The sequence below is a fragment of the Megalobrama amblycephala genome, linkage group LG18 (assembly GCF_018812025.1).
Source record: "Megalobrama amblycephala isolate DHTTF-2021 linkage group LG18, ASM1881202v1, whole genome shotgun sequence".
Taxonomy (NCBI): domain Eukaryota; kingdom Metazoa; phylum Chordata; class Actinopteri; order Cypriniformes; family Xenocyprididae; genus Megalobrama; species Megalobrama amblycephala.
The window spans coordinates 37456574-37474671 of NC_063061.1; the positions used below are offsets into that span (position 1 = coordinate 37456574).

Below are 18098 nucleotides of genomic sequence, written 5' to 3' on the forward strand. Positions count from 1 at the left end.
CAACATGAATAACAAAAATACAAGAACAAGTATTAAAAAAACACCAGTGATTGATTTGATTGTTATTTTCAAATAGCATACTCTCAGATTTAATTAAATGAAATTTAGGGGGACGTTCTATTTTGGTTATTTTATGGTCGCGCGAGAACATTACAAAGAGGACATTTGGGAAGTTATCAGAACGTCCTATAGTAATAGTCCCCTAAACATTCCCAGAACGTCCTGAATGTTCCCTGAAGGTCCACCAAATAACGTTCCCCAAACCTTAAAAATCTCCATATCGTGACCGTCTCTAAACTGGGAACGTTACTAGACAACGTCCTTAACACCAGTGGACGTTCTGAGTATGTTCTGGGAATGTAAAATTTCTAGCAGGGCAGATCCCAGAAATAATGCTTGTCTTTGTTTGTTGCAAAGATATCTACTTATGATAATAATAATAATTTAAACATAATAATAAAAATTGTCATATTTCACAATATTACTGTTTTTACTGTATTTTTAATTAAATAAATGCAGCCTTGGTGAGCAGAAGAAGAGACTTCTTTTAAAAATATTGTGTGTGTGTGTGTGTGTGTGTGTGTGTAACAAAGTAACTAGTAACTTGTTACTTGAGTAGTTTTTTCATTGGATACGTTTTTAGTCTTACTCAAGTAACTATTAACATTACTTTTACTTTCACTTTCACTTTGAGTATATATTTCTGTAAGTACTTGTACTTTTACTTGAGTACAGTTCTTGGAAACTCTACCCACCTCTGGTCTGTAGTAACTACACTACGGGAAAGGACACACCCTCCACAGTAAAATAAAGGTTCTTTTTTGGCATCTGGTTCCATGAAGAACATTTAAAGGTGCCATCGAATGTTTTTTTTTACAAGATGTAATATAAGTCTAAGGTGTCCCCTGAATGTGTCTGTGAAGTTTCAGCTCAAAATACCCCATAGATTTTTTTAAAATCATTTTTTTAACTGTCTATTTTGGGGCATAATTAGAAATGCGCCGATTCAGGCTGCTGGCCCTTTAATTGCTTGTGCTCTCCGCCCCCTCCCGAGCTCTCGACTCTATCTTTGCAAAAACAAAGTTCACACAGCTAATATAACCCTCAAAATTGATCTTTACAAAGTGTTCGTCATGCAGCATGTCTAATCGCGTAAGTATGGTATTTATTTGGATGTTTACATTTGATTCTGAATGAATTTGAGGCTGTGCTCCGTGGCTAATGGGCTAATGCTACACTGTTGGAGAGATTTATAAAGAATGAAGTTGTGTTTATGAATTATACAGACTGCAAGTGTTTAAAAATGAAAATAGCGACGGCTCTTGTCTCTGTGAACACAGTAAGAAACGATGGTAACTTTAACTACATTTAACAGTACATTAGCAACATGCTAACGAAACATTTAGAAAGATAATTTACAAATATCATTGAAAATATCATGATGTCATGGATCATGTCAGTTATTATTGCTCCATCTGCCATTTTTCGCTATTGTCCTTGCTTGCTTACTTAGTCTGATGATTCAGCTGTGCACAGATCCAGACATTAATACTGCCTGCCCTTGTCTAATGCCTTTCATAATGTTGGGAACTTGGGCTGGCATATGCAAATATTGGGGGCTTACATATTAATGATCCCGACTGTTACTTAACAGTCAGTGTTATGTTGAGATTCGCTTGTTCTTCGGAGGTCTTTTAAACAAATGAGATTTATATAAGAAGGAGGAAACAATGGTGTTTGAGACTCACTGTATGTCATTTCCATGTACTGAACTCTTGTTATTCAACTATGCCGAGGTAAATTCAATTTTCAATTCGATGGCACCTTTACTATCTATGGAACCATTCCAATGCACAAAAGATTCTTTGTAGTGGAAAGGGGTTCTTTAGATTATTTTAAAAAAAATCTTCCATTTAAGAAGAAAATGGTTATTTTAAGAACTGTTCACTGAAAGGTACTTTGGAGAACACAGAATGGTTCTTTTATGTCATCACTGCAAAAATCCAAAAGAAGGCCCTGATAATCATCACACATTCACTTACCGCTTGCTCCATTTCTGTAAATCCGTTTTTATGAATGAATGATGACTAACTACTAGCCGTTACTCCGGTCTTAAACAGCCGCTAGCGGCACCTGCTTGTGAAGAAGATTAACAGCAGATGGAGATCATGCATCTGCACTCTACTGCTTTTCCTGCAGTTCCCGGATGTGAAATGTTGAATTTTCTGCCGAATTTGAACCATTGAATTTGTGGAAGCGAATTTGTAAAGCGAAATAAAATGGACTGAAAATTGCTAGTCAAATTTTATAGGTTGTATTTTTAAACCAAAATAATATTTTGAAAGTGAAATCTGAAAGGTGAAAATAAATTATTGAATTTTTAATAATGAAAAAGTGTGTGAAATATTTTTAATTGAAATATTCACAGCTTAAATATACAACCATGTTGAATTTCAGCCCATAAAAATGCAAACCTTAAAAATACAATGCATCAAAATGCAAGCAGAGCTAATGTAATGCATATTTTTTTTCAATTAGTGCAATTCAACAAGCTTTTTATTTCAAAAACATTTGGCATTAAATTACTTCCATATGGGGGGATCTAAATTAAGTGCATTTTACTTAAGTAAAATGATCAATATCTGCCAGTGTGGTAATAAAAATAATCTTAATGCAAACGGAAAGTGTCGGAGTGTCTACCCAGGTGAAAAAAAGTGCAGTAAAATACACTTTATTTGAGTACATTTAGTACACTTCCATAATGTACTTAAAGTGCTCTGTGCACTTATTTTGTACTTAATATACTAAAAGCTCTTCTTAAATGTGCTCTGAACTAAAATATGATTTTAACATACTATCTCTGTATTAAAAAAAATGTATTTAGTTACCACTTGTAGTACACTTGAACCCATCTTTCAAACACTTTTAAAATAGACTTATGATGTATTTCAAATATAAGATTAATATATAATGAATATATACAAAATGTATTTATAATTCATTGTCTACAACATTACAAATACATTTTGTATATATTTATAATATATTATTCTTATATTTTAAATAATTCATAAGTGTATTTCCTATGTCTGATGAGTACATTTAAAGGTGTATGAAAGATGGGTTCAAGTGTACTACAAGTGGTAACTAAATAAATTTTTTTAAATACCGAGATAGTATATTAAAAGCACATTTTAGTTCAAATTCATGGTGTCTCAAAATAGCACAGTTGAGTACACTTAGATGTTCTTAAGATTATATTAAGTACTAAACTACAGCTAGTAGTATATTACTTTAGTATATTACTGTAAGTACAAAATAAGTGCATGAAAATAGAGCACTTTAAGTACATTATGGAAGTGTACTGTGCACTAAAATAAAGTGTATTCTACTGCACTTTTTTCCCCTGGGGGAAAATGTACTTATAACTAGTACATTAGTAATATATTTGTAAGAAAATCAATGTCATTTAAACTTAGGATTATTATATAAAAGTCTACTAAGATTGAACTAATTTTAAAGCATTGAAAGCACACTTTTAACAAATACACTAATAAAACTCCTCTGTATATTTTTATTTCATTGCACTAAAAATCAATTTAAGTAGTAGTGGTATTTAGTATATTTTCCAAGTGCAGTGAAGTACTACTGAAGTACAGATATACATTGAATTAGTGTATTTATAGTGTATAACTTTGACACTTTTATTTAGCACCAAAATAAAGAATGTACTACAAATGTACTTGCTTGTATTTAAGTATTTTTTTAATGCACTCAGGTGTACTTTTTTTTTTTTCACCTGGGTATTACTAAATGCAAATTTACAGTAGCTCCGCCCACCAATGTCACATCAGGTTAAAAGTTTGTTTTGTTTTTTTTTTTGCAAGAAAAGAAACAGCACTGCATTAAAAACAAAACAAACAAACAAACAAAACAAAACAAACAAAACAAAACAAAACAAAACAAAACAAAACAAAACAAAACAAAACATACAGACAAATGAAACCTCAGCCAGTAAGAAAAAAATGGTCATAGTTCTTAAGGAATTTGTTGTTCTTGTTATTATCAATGAGTTTAAGAGATTTAGGGAAATCTCAGCAATGTATACATCAAATCTAGGCAATGTCTTGAGAAATTTGTTTTTGTGAATAAAAAATTTGCAATGCAACACAAAGAAATTAACAACAAGATCAATTGCATAGTCACTCATCGAAAAATAAAGAAATATATCCTTCAAAGAAAAGTCTAAATCGCGGTTTATAGAGGACAAAAATAACAGCTTAAGTTCTCCCAAAGAGATTTAACATGAATGCAATGAAAGAATAAGTGAAGCAAAGTTTCTTCCTCAACTTTGCAAAATACACACATGTCAGAGAGATCAACAAAAGAGGCAATTTGGGAGTTGGCTGGATAAACATTATGTAACATTTTGAAATGTACCTCTCTTATTTTATTGGACATACAGTATTTTTCAGGGAGTAACCACGCTCTCTTCCAATGAATACTGTCACAAACATTGTTCCAGAAAGATTTACATCTAGGGGATGTATAAACAGTGTAATGTAACAATTGCTTTACATGTTTACTATTACATTTTTTATCAAGAAGGGAAACTCCGTCCAATAAAAGTTTAGGCATAATTGTTTTCCTCTCATTAAAGAAAAGGTGTGTTTTAAATAAGTGCACATAGCTTGGAGATAAAGCTTTGATGACAGAATTGAAAGTTCTAGCAGGCAAAGTAAAATTATAAAAAGACATAAATTGTTCATATTCCAGTATACTGCCATCATTATTAAATAAATCCAAAACAAAAACAATACCTCTATCATACCGCTTGTCCATAAACAGGGATTTGTTTCGGATTAAAATTTTCGAGTAATTCCACAGAATTTCTTTGTGGGGAGAAAAGTTGTGCACGTAACACAATTTCCAAGCAAGTAAAACTTGTTGGTGAAATTTAGAGAGAGAAATGGGTAATTTAGAAGGGGTAAAATTACATTTTAAAAGAAACTCTAAGCCACCTAATCTATGAAATATAGTGTTACATCAGGTTAAAAGTAACTTGTGTTCTTGTGGCTGCAGCTAGGGTTGTAGGCAATAGTATGTTGGGTTTGGAGAATTAATGTGTGATGTGATTGACTAGGTTCGAATCCGCCTTCTGCCGAGCTCGCTATTCTCCCTTTTCCCATCACATCAGAAAGGCATTTATTTTCAATAAAAATGAAGAACATTTTCTAAAAGTGGAAGTAAATTGCCAAACAAGTGTTTAATAAGGATGCATTATTTTTTTCTTCTTCTTTTTTGCATGTGGGATACCATGAAAATAATATTAGTTCAATAACTTACCCTTCTACCAGTTTTCACCTTTGATATTATAACAGTGATAAGAATTAAACTTGCATTGACTCAGAAGTATGTGGACGTCATTTTGTCACGTGCTGTTGCCATGGTGAATCATAAAATCGGAGCTCCATTGATGATGGCTTTTCATAGTCGTGGTGCACGCGCTTAACTCAGAGTCGATTGAACTAACTCAATTCAGCTGTTTTGAAACTGAAAACTCAAGAGTTTCCCATTTCAGAATAAGTCAACTCAGAGTTGGTTGAACCTCCTTATTGAAACAGGCCCCAGGAGTCAGAAAGTAAAAGTCCTGCCGTATTTTTGTTTCCACCTCAGGGTTTTATCAAAAGTTGTTCTAAAAAAAAAAATCACTTCCTTTTAGACACACAGAGATCAAGAATCAGTCTGTGAATCTCAACAGTGGTGACTGTCAAAAAGAATGTTGCAGTGCATTCTGGGAGCCACCAATCAAAACTCATCCACGACTCCCATCATGCATTGCTGCATTAATAAATTATGAGCTTAATTGTCTTAGTAATTTTCTTTATTCTCAATATTTTTTGCTGTTTTTATGTGACTTTTTAGTAGCTTGTTTTCTAATGTTCAGAGTTGATCTGTTTATCAGAATATGTTGCTTCTCACCGTCGTTGAGATTCATACACTGATTCTTGATGTCTGTGTGTGCCCAAAGGAAAAATGTGGTCTTTTTTTTTTTTTTGGATCAGAACAACTTTTAAGAAATCTTTTGGATTATATTGATAAAGCTGATCTTTTGCTGTAGAATCACAGTGCTGCTGTAATCAACAGTGATGGTGAGATTGAAGCTTTTCAGCCAAGTGGTTCACAAAAGGGTTAATTTTTCAAGGTTTCTTTTGCTCATAATACCACCTGGTGGTCAAAGAGTGTAAAACAAGCAGATTCATTACAGATGACCTGATATGGTGTGATACACTTTATTTTGCGCCAGTTAAGGCTTAGAAATAACGGTGAAGAAAAAATCAATTTACACATAGACTAATATATTTATTTGAATGTAATGTGTATCTTCTTTTTGTATATAATGACTGTTTAACATAACTGGGTAATAAACATATGAATGGAGCTATCAAATGTGTGTAAATAAATTATTTGGTCATAATAGGCAGGAGGGGCGATATTATTATTCTAAAACCACACATTCTGAGGGGATCCCATGGTATATCTGTCAAAATGTCGCGCCAAGATTTGAACCGCATCCTGAACCAGTCATGCAGAAGTGAGGCTTCGAACGTCATCAAAACTCAAAGATTGGGCTCTAAATGAGTTTGGTGATTCAGATCAAATAATGATTATGTGAAATCATAACCAACACCACCTGATTATCTTTTCTGTTTGCTTGTCTGGCTGTTATAACTCAGTTACAGCAGCCCAAATAAATTCTAATATTAAAAAGTCAAGGGTGGCTTAAAAATTGTGATTTTCTCCTTTGGTGATTCTGCTTGTTATCATCAGGTGTCTTCAATAATGCTCAATCATCACTCAATTAAACACTTATTTATCTCATTAACTTTAACACCGCTTCAGTGGGTGGAATAAAAAAAATGGCAGGACTTTTACTTTCTGACCCCTGGACTTTCCACCTCCGCAAGAAGCAGCAATAAATTGGCTTGATTTGATTGAGGAACTTGTAGATTTCTTAAAAGATGGGGAAATACAAAGCAGAAGTGAAGGCCAGACCTGTTGTTTAAATTAAATGTGTCTGTTTTAGTTTAAAATATGGGTGTTATGGGAGAAAAAGTCCATGCTGCAGTCAAAGACTGTATTCACCTGCACTCGCAGCGCCCTCTTCTGGCCTTGAGTTGCTCTTACATATTTATCACCTTTACCCTACTTCACCTGTAGAGGGAGCACAAACATAAAATAACACTTTAATTTGATGGTCCATTTTAGACATTCTTCTAATTAACTTTTCAACTACATGTCACGTTATTCTACTAACCCTAACAGTCTACTAATACTCTAATGAGAGTTAGTTGACATGTAGTTGCACTTGTTTTTACTAAACAAGAATGACACTCTCTACTGTTTAGAATAGGGTGACCATATTTTGATTACCGAAAACCAGGACACTCGGCCCGGCAATGAGATATTCAAATGATACTCAAAGTTTACTCAAAGATGCCTTATAATTTCAATACATTTAAAGTATGCCTCCTCTGTATGGATAGAAAATTGTTATATTACAAAATACTATCCATAACCAAAGACACAAATTCAGATAGGCTTCTCAGAGGTTACTCAACATGTTTTATTATGACAAGTTTCAAAAATAACGAATGAAATAATGATAGAAATAATGTCTCTTCTGTATTAGAAAAATAAATACCTAAAAAAAAATACCTCTGCTATATTAGCAATCCAAATTTAACAAAAATAGCTCTCACAAACTTACAAAAACTAACAAAAAATATATATATATCTTTAGTTTTCTTCTTCATCCACATTTTCCTCTTTATCCTGTTTTTCATCCTCATCCTCCTTGTTTGCCCATCTATATTTTGCTGTAGAGCTGATCTTTCCCAGTTTTTTGTTGATTAACAAATAAGCATGAATGTTATAAAGAAATGTATATAGGCCTATCAGCTGTTACATCGCAAGGTACAAAGGAAGAGCACAACGAGCTGAACTCATTGTAGACGATAGCTGAAGGTTGCTCTGCTGTTACACAAAGTATCTATTCAGTTACAAACGACTGCACAAATCATGCATACTAATGAAAACATTATAAACTGTTACCTAGAAGTAGTAAACAACTGTAGTTTAGGCATAAGTCAGCCGTGACACTGAGAATAAAGTTACCTTTATGGAATAATCCTGTTTTGAGATACAATGTGAACTAATATTCTCACTTGCAAGTGCAATCGCGCATGTCTGTGAAACTCATTTATATTCATGTATGTTCCGCCTTCGAAAACCAAAAATCTCGTAACACCGGTCAATTTAATGGCCCAATATAAAACAATGAAAAACAACCAGGACGGCCAGGACAGGACATGAAAACAGGACATGTCCTGGGAAAACAGGACGTTTGGTCACCCTAGTTTAGAATTCATGTTAGCCTTCATGTTCCATGTTTACATACAGTGCAAAAATATTGCTTAAAGGGATAGTTCACCAAAAAAATGAAAATTCTGTCATTTACTCACCCTCAAGTTTTTTAAAACCTGTATACATTTCTGCTGAACCCAACAGAAGCTATAACACCTTAAATATAGGTTAAAGCATCTACTTTTGCAACAACAGCAGCTCAAACGTATTGAGAGGATTTTATTTATTTATTTATTTAACAACTGATAAGCACTTTTATGCAACAGGTCAAACTTCTTTCTTCTTCTTTTTTTTTTTTTTTTAAAAGAGACTGAATTGTTTGTGTAATTTTTTTTCTTTTTTTCCCAATATGGATGCAGCTAGTCTCCTGTAACCAGACCTTCAGACTGACGCAGACGATCTAGACTGTATCGCAGATTTCATTGGCCAAGGACTGCCTAAGAGACCATTTGACTGACATGTGACACAATCTAACACAATCACAGTTCGTTTTGTACTGCGTCAAGACATCAAGACATCAAGAATCAGCATATGACCCTCAACAATGGTGACAATCAAACAATTTGCTTCATGTTGCAATGCATGATGGGAGCCATAGATGAGTTTTGATTGGTGGCTCCCATCATGCACTGCAACATGAAACAATTTGTCACCATTGTTGAGGGTCATATGCTGATTCTTGATGTCTGCGTGTGTTAAAAAAAAAAGAAAAAAAAACCTTTCAGATTATAAAAACTCTGCTGGATCTCAAGTGTAATAGAGATTTACTATAAAGGAATAATATAACATCAATATGATCAACTTTGGCTCACAGCTCAGATCATAGTTTCTCTGGTTATAACAAATGTGCTTTACAAACACAAAGTTGAAGCAGTCAAAGAAAATTAATGTTAATAAATAGAGTCAAGAGCCCCACTAAAGGAAATGCTTTTCACCATCATGGTGACTTCAAACTAAACTTTCATTAAAACATTAACATCTAAACATCTGTTAATTCTCAATAAGAACTTTTGTTGATGTATGACAGAAATCAAATCAAACTGGTTAATAATAAGTGTAATAATGTTTAATGGCTGGAAGTCAGTTGTAGTTGTTGTGTCTCTCTCTTTTTCTCTTGTTGTTTCTTCAGTGAATCTGCTTATTATCATCAGGTGTCTCCACTAATTGTCAATCATCACTCAATCATCAATCAATTATCTCATTAACTTTAACACCGCTTCAGTGTTACTTTTTAACACCCGGCAAGATGGACTCATATGGAATGTTTAAAAATGTGTTTCAAATGAAATGTTGTAAAATGTGAAAATGAAAAGGTTTTAATAAATTCTGATTTTAATTCAGCGTGTGTGTGTGTGTACAATATATATATCTCATTAAAGTCAAAGATTGTATGCTGTCAAAGCCAATTTTGTACCCTTTTTGAAGGGTCAATTTTTGTACTGTTAAATAAAGGTACAAAATTGTCACCACAGGTAAAACTGATCTCTTAAGGTACAAATCACAAGGGAACAAATTTGAGGGTACAGCCCCAGTGACAAGCCATTGTACCCCTAAAGGTACAATTATGTACTTTATTTTCTGAGAGTGTAAACCAACTTGTACAGACCTCAAATGGTCACTTCAAAATCAAATATTTTAGTAAAAACAGAATCAAACTTTGGCCTCAGATGACAAACAAAACCTACAGATACACAGATTACTTTCACTATACTGTAACAAAAACCTCTTATTGGGATTCAGGAATGATTTTGCAGCTCAATGTCTGACAGTACAACATAATAAACATACAATCAACAACAAAGAGTGCAGATATTATCAGTTACAATACAGTACACAAATAAATAGCAAATTCAGCATCCTCTGGTCCTTTGTCCTAATTTCATTACAGTACTATAGCAGTATCTTCTTCTGAAAAAAGACTTTCTATAACTCTAAGGCAGTCTTCTCTTTGTTCTGCAAAAATACATGAAATATATTTTATTATGTAGAGTACATGGGGGATAAAAAGGTAATTACCATGCCAGAGTTTTGACACAACCCTTGACTAAATTTAATTTTATCAGCAGGTCTAGTTTTCACTCCTGCTTTGTATTTCCCCATCTTTTACGAAATCTACATGCTTCTCAATCAAATCAACTCAACTCAATGTATTGCTACATGTGTTTAGAGCTTTCATACTCTGAAGTGACTATTTTTCTGATCTGTGTAGATTGCTTTAAAGTTAACTAACACATACAAAGAAATCATTTATACTTTGTTTTTAAAAGCTATTTTTATATAAAATACTATAATAATATTTATAATAATTTAAATGATTAAAATAATGTTAAAGCTAGTTGAATCATGGCACATCTTTTCTCAAATCCATCATGCTAAAAAAAACTTGATTTGTTAATGCAAATCACAAACATGATCACTTGTCATGTTTGTCACGCACATTGAGCTTTTGACAAAAATACTTCTCTTTCAATTGTTAACACGCAAGATATGATGTGCTCCTCTTAAACATGCAAAACATTACTTGTCTACCATTCTACATATTTACATTCCGTTGTTATTTCCTTAACTTATTTTCCTCCACTGCTTTTACCAATGTTTTTCCCTCTATTTTTGTTTATCTTGATATCTAATTTCTCTTTTTGTTTTCTTAATTAAACTTTATTATTATTTTCTCTCTCCTTGTGCTCTTCACACATTTTTTTCTTCTTTAAACTAAAACTAAAACAAATGTAATTTTTTCACTGGGTCTCAGATTCACTCATGTTTTGTATTTCCCAATCTTTCAAGAAATCCACAAGTTCTCAATCAAATCAAGAGCTTTCATGCTCTCAGGAGTCAGTTCCTCTGATCTGTGTGTTGATTGCTTTTATACAAAATACCACTTGTGACATACAAAGAAAATTATTTATGCTTTAGGAGGGAAAAAGAAGGAGAGAAAAGAAAGTCAAAGGAAAATGAAGAATGGAAAAGGGAAGAAAGGAAATGAGACCATGATTAATAGTTTCTGTTATTAATAGTTTTAGGGTTACTATTGTGGTGAAGTGTTGCACTTGTGCTTGGGTTGAGGACCTGCTAACAAAATTACTTTAATAAAAAAAGTAATCATTATAGTAGTGCTCAGGGTTGCATTTCCTAAAAGCGTTGTAAGCCTATGTTGATTGTAGAACCATTGCTACCAACGGAGTCATGATCAATTCACAATGTTTTTGATTAAGGAAATTTAGGATGAACCCAGTATCACATCTAGACTGGCAACACAGAACATCACAAAAGTAATGTAAATTATATAACTAAACAAGAAGAATTAATTGTGAAAATCAATGTATATGAAAACAATTTATTTTATTTCAAAATAAAACCTTTAATGTTAATAAAAACTAAGTTGGTTGTGTGGAACCACTGTCCATAATTGACTTGAGTTAGTTTAAAGTATCATTTTACTACAAGTTAAATTTTATAATCCTGTAAAAAAAAAAAAAAAAAATTTGTGTATGTAAAATGTAAACAACTATTTTACCGGATTTTATTGCCTGTAAATTCCTGTAAATTCAGCAGTACAAAAAAAACTTGATTTGTTAATGCAAATCACAACATGTTTGATACGCATTGAGCTTTTGACAAAAAATACTTCCCTTTCAATCAACACGCAAGATATTCTGTGCTCCTCTTAAACATGCAAAACATTACTTGTCTACCATTCTACATATTTACATTCCGTTGTTATTTCCTTAACTTATTTTCCTCCACTGCTTTTACCAATGTTTTTCCCTCTATTTTTGTTTATCTTGATATCTAATTTCTCTTTTTGTTTTCTTAATTAAACTTTATTATTATTTTCTCTCTCCTTCTGCTCTTCACACATTTTTTTCTTCTTTAAACTAAAACTAAAACAAATGTAATTTTTTCACTGGGTCTCAGATTCACTCATGTTTTGTATTTCCCAATCTTTCAAGAAATCCACAAGTTCTCAATCAAATCAAGAGCTTTCATGCTCTCAGGAGTCAGTTCCTCTGATCTGTGTGTTGATTGCTTTTATACAAAATACCACTTGTGACATACAAAGAAAATTATTTATGCTTTAGGAGGGAAAAAGAAGGAGAGAAAAGAAAGTCAAAGGAAAATGAAGAATGGAAAAGGGAAGAAAGGAAATGAGACCATGATTAATAGTTTCTGTTATTAATTGTTTAGGGTTACTATTGTGGTGAAGTGTTGCACTTGTGCTTGGGTTGAGGACCTGCTAACAAAATTACTTTAATAAAAAAAAGTAAGCATTATGGAAGTGCTTAGGGTTGCATTTCCCAAAAGCATTGTAAGCCTATGTTGATTGTAGAACCATTGCTACCAATGGAGTCATGATCAATTCACAATGTTTTTGGTTAAGGCAATTTAGGATGTATCTAGACTGGCAACACAGAACATCACAAAAGTTATGTAAATTATATAATTAAACAAGAAGAATTAATTGTGAAAATCAATGTATATGAAAACAATTTATTTTATTTCAAAATAAAATCTTTAATGTTAATAAAAACTAAGTTGGTTGTGTGGATCCACTGTCCATAATTGACTTGAGTTAGATTAAAGTATCATTTTACTACAAGTTCAATTTTATAATCCTGTAAAAAAAAAAAAAAAAAAAAAAAAAAAAAAAAATACTGTATTCCATAAACAACAATATACTGTAAATGTAAACAACTATTTTACCGGATTTTATTGCCTGTAAATTCCTGTAAATTCAGCAGTACAAAAAAAACTTGATTTGTTAATGCAAATCACAACATGTTTGACACGCATTGAGCTTTTGACAAAAAATACTTCCCTTTCAATCAACACGCAAGATATGATGTGCTCCTCTTAAACATGCAAAACATTATTTGTCTACTGTTGTACATATTTACATCCCGTTGTTATTTCCTTAACTTATTTCCTCCACTGCTTTTACCAATGTTTTTCCCTCTATTTTTATCTTGATATCTAATTTCTCTTTTTGTTTCCTTAATTAACTTTATTAATATTTTCTCTCAGTGCAGTCTTTGACTGCAGCATGGACTTTTCTCCTTGTGCTCTTCACCCATTTTTTTTCTTCTTTAAACAAAAACTAAAACAAATTACATTAATTAAAACAATTAAAAAAAAATTTCATTGGGTCTCAGATTCACTCATGTTTTGAGTTCTCAATCAAATCAAGAGCTTTCATGCTCTCAGGATCTGTGTTGATTGCTTTTATATAAAATATCACTTGTGACATACAAAGAAAATCATTTATGCTTTAGGAGTGAAAAAGAGGGAGAGAAGTCAAACGAAAAATGAAGAATGGAAAAGGGAAGAAAGGAAAAGAAGGGAAGGTATATGTTATGGTATTTTTGGTATATGTTTTTTTTTTGTGAGTTCTGTCTGTACTTGAGGATTTGTTTTGTTGTTATACCACTACAGTTTAATAGCTAAAGGTCTACTATATTTTTGGTCTGCTTAACAAGCATTATTACTATTACTATTGGATCTGCTACGACTGCTCTGGAGCACCATGCAACTCGTGTTTCATTAAGATGTCAAATAAATAAATAAATATATTAACAATTATTTTGATTTGATTCTACTTCTTTACTTAGTTAAGCATTAAATTACTACACTGTAAAATGTAATTAGTTGAGTTTACTTAGAAAGTTTAATTAAACTGTTGGGTTTACATAAAAAAACTCAAGGAAACCGATTGCCTTAAATTTAGCAAGTAAGTTAACTCATCATTTTGAATTGATAAAACTAGCTACCACACAGTACAGAGTACTTAGAAATCTTGAGGATTGGTAATTCAATTTTACAAATTGAGTACTTTATCAGTCATGTTAAAAATCTTGTTCACATTATGTAGAAACTGCCTGAAATTTCTCAAGCATTTTTTACTCAAAGTTGCAACAATGGACCATACATTTATTTGTATTTATTAAACAGATTTCATTCTAAGGTTTGTACTTGATCAAAAGTGTGCTTTGTCACTATAAACAATTAAATATTTTATTGCTAAAACTAGATCAAGAGACTGAGCACAGTTGAGATCATATATTTTTAATATTATACTTGGCAAAAAATATTTTGGACTACTTTTAGACACACAGAGACATCAATAATCAGCGTATAAATCTCAACAACGGTGACATGCAATGCATGCTGGGAGCCATCTTAGTATAAAACTCATCCATGAAGCATGTCACCGTTGTTGAGATTTATACACTGATTCTTGATGTCTCTGTGTGTCTATATAGTCCAAAATGTTTTTTGACTAACATATTAAAAATATGATTTCATCTTGCTATAGTTTCATTGATTATTAAAAAATACTTATTTGTTTTTAATGACAAACCACACTTTTGATCAAGTATAAACCTCAGGATTAAACCCGTGGGTATTCAAAGATAACGTCAGGAACAATGCAATAGATCAATCCCAGTATTTCTTTTGGCTTTTTTCACCATAACAGCTGTGTCTTACAAACAGTTACGACAGCCAGAGAAACACTAATGTTAGAAGTCAAGGTCAAGAGCCCAACTAAAGCAAATACTTTCCACCATGATGGTGACATCAAACTTTATTATTTTCAACAGTATCTCCAGTTTAATAAATACAAATAAATGTATGGTCCATTGTTGCAACTTTGAGTAAAAAATACTTGAGAAATTTAAGGCAGTTTCTACATAATGTGAACAAGATTTTTAACACGACTGAACTAAGTACTCAATTTGTAAAATTTAATTACCAATCTTCAAGATTTCTAAGTACTCTGTACTTATCAATTCAAAATGATGAGTTAACTTACTTGCTAAATTTAAGGCAATCGGTTTCCTTGAGTTTTTTTTATGTAAACCCAACAGTTTAATTAAGCTTTCTAAGTAAACTCAACTAATTACATTAGCAGTAGCATCCATTATATCATTACTCATATGTAGGCCTATGCTAAATGACATCATAATCTATTGTAAAGTTACAGTAGTTATTTAGAAATCAAATATTCACATTGTTTCATGATAGGTTTAGAGTGAGATGGCAGCCGACAATACAATCCTTAAGAAAAGTAGTCTGCGAAAAATTATCATTGTTTTACTACAAAAAAAAAAAAAAAAAAAAAAAAAAAATGGTAACCACAAATTAACTATTAATCAGTTTCACCATGATATTTGAAGGAAACCTCTGGTTAATTTTCGTAAGGGGAAAACATGACTCATGATAATGCAAACATGTTCAGTATTAGGATTTTTCTATAAAGATATTTTCATGATACAATTATTATTGTAATAATACTACATTTGACATTTAGAAAAATTAGAAAATATTGTTGATGTAAAAGTGACAGGTACAAGAAAATTACTGAAAAAAGTAAACACACACACAAGTGAGAGACAGAGAGGAAAATGAAAAGAATGAAAGTGGAAAAGAAGGTGCAATTCAAGAGATAATTTTTTATTATTTCGCACAACCTTTTTATGTGATGGTGATGGCCATACAAAAAAAATAGGGTTGTCCATGGTTTCAAATTTTGTTGTGGGTGTATGGGATGGCCTGGATGATTGAGATTTCACAGCCTCAAATTTAGTCCCAGTCCAAAATTTTGAACCCACCCCTTTCTGAACAGACATAAAAAGAACAGAAACATTGTGATTTCATTCGGTTCCTGACACAAGATGGATCTGCGAGTCTCTGTCGTTCTTCTTTTCATTTTTCTCACTGGAGGTACAAAAACAGCAAGTATTGAATGTATTATTTGGTACACAGAGGTCACTGAATGTCTCTCTCTGTTTTTTAGGATATTCTCTCAAGTGTTACTCTTGTTCATCTGCTTTGACGGCTTCCTGTGACGCAAAAGAGGAAACATGTGCAAATGGATCTTATAAATGTCAAACCACTTTAGCAGAACAATCAGCTGGTAAGTTCAGTGTGAATGTGGAAATTTACTGTCGTGGTTTACTGAAAGTGATAATATGATGTAGAAATATATATATGTTAATCTCATCACATAATTGCAATTATTTGTCTATTGCAAGAGGAACATGATTTCTGGAGTTGCTTCTTCAGCCTATTATGAAGTTTGTCCTTTTTTGCAGGTCCCATTAAGCTGTCCTCCATAAATAAAGGGTGTGCAGATCAATGTGATCCAGGGACCCAAACGCTGCCAACTGGAGGGACAGTGACTGTCCACTGCTGTGGCACTGATCTCTGCAATGCAGCAGGTATTGCCCTTTATTTGAACGTGTAATTTATATGTATTTATCTAGCAGTTGCCTTTTTCCACAGTGTTTATTATAATAATTCAAACACAATGATTGTTCATAAGGAGCATATCAAATTTCAGTAGTCAAAAATAATGTAAAGCTAGAAAAGTGTGAAAAGGAGAAACTTATGAATTAGTCAAGAGCTTTAGGAGAGTTTTTATTGTTTTTAGAAAACTGATGAAATTGATCAAGAAAAAGCATAGTAGAAGTAGTATTAGTAGTGGCATTAATTAATACTAATTTCTTTATCTTGATTAGATGGAGTGTTTAAGGGAAGCTTCCTCCTGCTCTTCTCTCCTCTGCTCTTCTACTTCCTGTTTCAGTGAGTCCAGATTCAAGACTTCAGATTCTACAGTGAAGATCAGCGAATATGAGACACATTCTGATGCATTACTATAGTTCACTGAATAAAGCTTTTGTTGCTCTGCTGTTCTTTGTATCATGATTTGAGGAACTGTATATAAATAAAAAATGCATTGCATCATCATTATGAGAAGAAATCATTAATTTTATAGAAAAATATGATAAAAGAATCAAAACACAAACATTTCTTTCATACACAGAAAAAGAGATCCAAAGCTTGAGATGTACAGTACAGTCCAAAAGTTTGGAACCACTAAGATTTTTAATGTTTTTAAAAGAAGTTTCGTCTGCTCACCAAGGCTACATTTATTTAATTAAAAATACAGTAAAAAACAGTAATATTGTGAAATATTATTACAATTTAAAATAACTGTTTTCTATTTGAATATATTTCACAAAGTAATTTATTCCTGTGATGGCAAAGCTGAATTTTCAGCATCATTACTCCAGTCTTCAGTGTCACATGATCCTTCAGAAATCATTCTAATATGCTGATCTGCTGCTCAAGAAACATTTAATGTGTACAATTGTACAAAATATTTGTGTACAATATTTTTTTTCAGGATTATTTGATGAATAGAAAGTTCAAAAGAACAGTGTTTATCTGAAATCTAATATTTTGTAACATTATAAATGTCTTTATTGCCACTTTTGATTGATTTAATGCATCCTTGCTGAATAAAAGTATTCATTTCTTTAATTTCTTTTCAAAAAAATAAAAATAAAAATTCTTACTGACCCCAAACTTTTGAACGGTAGTGTATAATGCTACAGAAGCTTTGTATTTCAGATAAATGCTGTTCTTTTGAACTTTCTATTCATCAAGGAATCCTGAAAAAAAAGTACACAACTGTTTTCAACATTGAAAATAATCATAAATGTTTATTGAGCAGCAAATCAGCATATTAGAATGATTTCTGAAGGATCATGTGACACTGAAGACTGGAGTAATAATGCTGAAAATTCAGCTTTGCATCACAGGAATAAATTACTTTGTCAAATATATTTAAATAGTACACAGTTATTTTAAATTGTAATAATATTTCA

At 32.1% G+C, this 18098-nt stretch overlaps 1 protein-coding gene across 1 annotated transcript; it reads left to right on the plus strand.

Annotated features, from left to right (window-relative positions):
* The first annotated feature begins 16014 nt into the window (after window positions 1–16014).
* On the plus strand, window positions 16015–17175 carry LOC125253270 (lymphocyte antigen 6B-like). The gene is made up of 4 exons (XM_048167187.1): window positions 16015–16149; window positions 16223–16342; window positions 16521–16646; window positions 16947–17175. Exons 1-4 carry the CDS (start codon window positions 16101–16103, stop codon window positions 17012–17014), a joined length of 363 nt encoding a protein of 120 aa, XP_048023144.1. The 5' UTR covers window positions 16015–16100; the 3' UTR covers window positions 17015–17175.
* The last annotated feature ends 923 nt before the right edge of the window (window positions 17176–18098 follow it).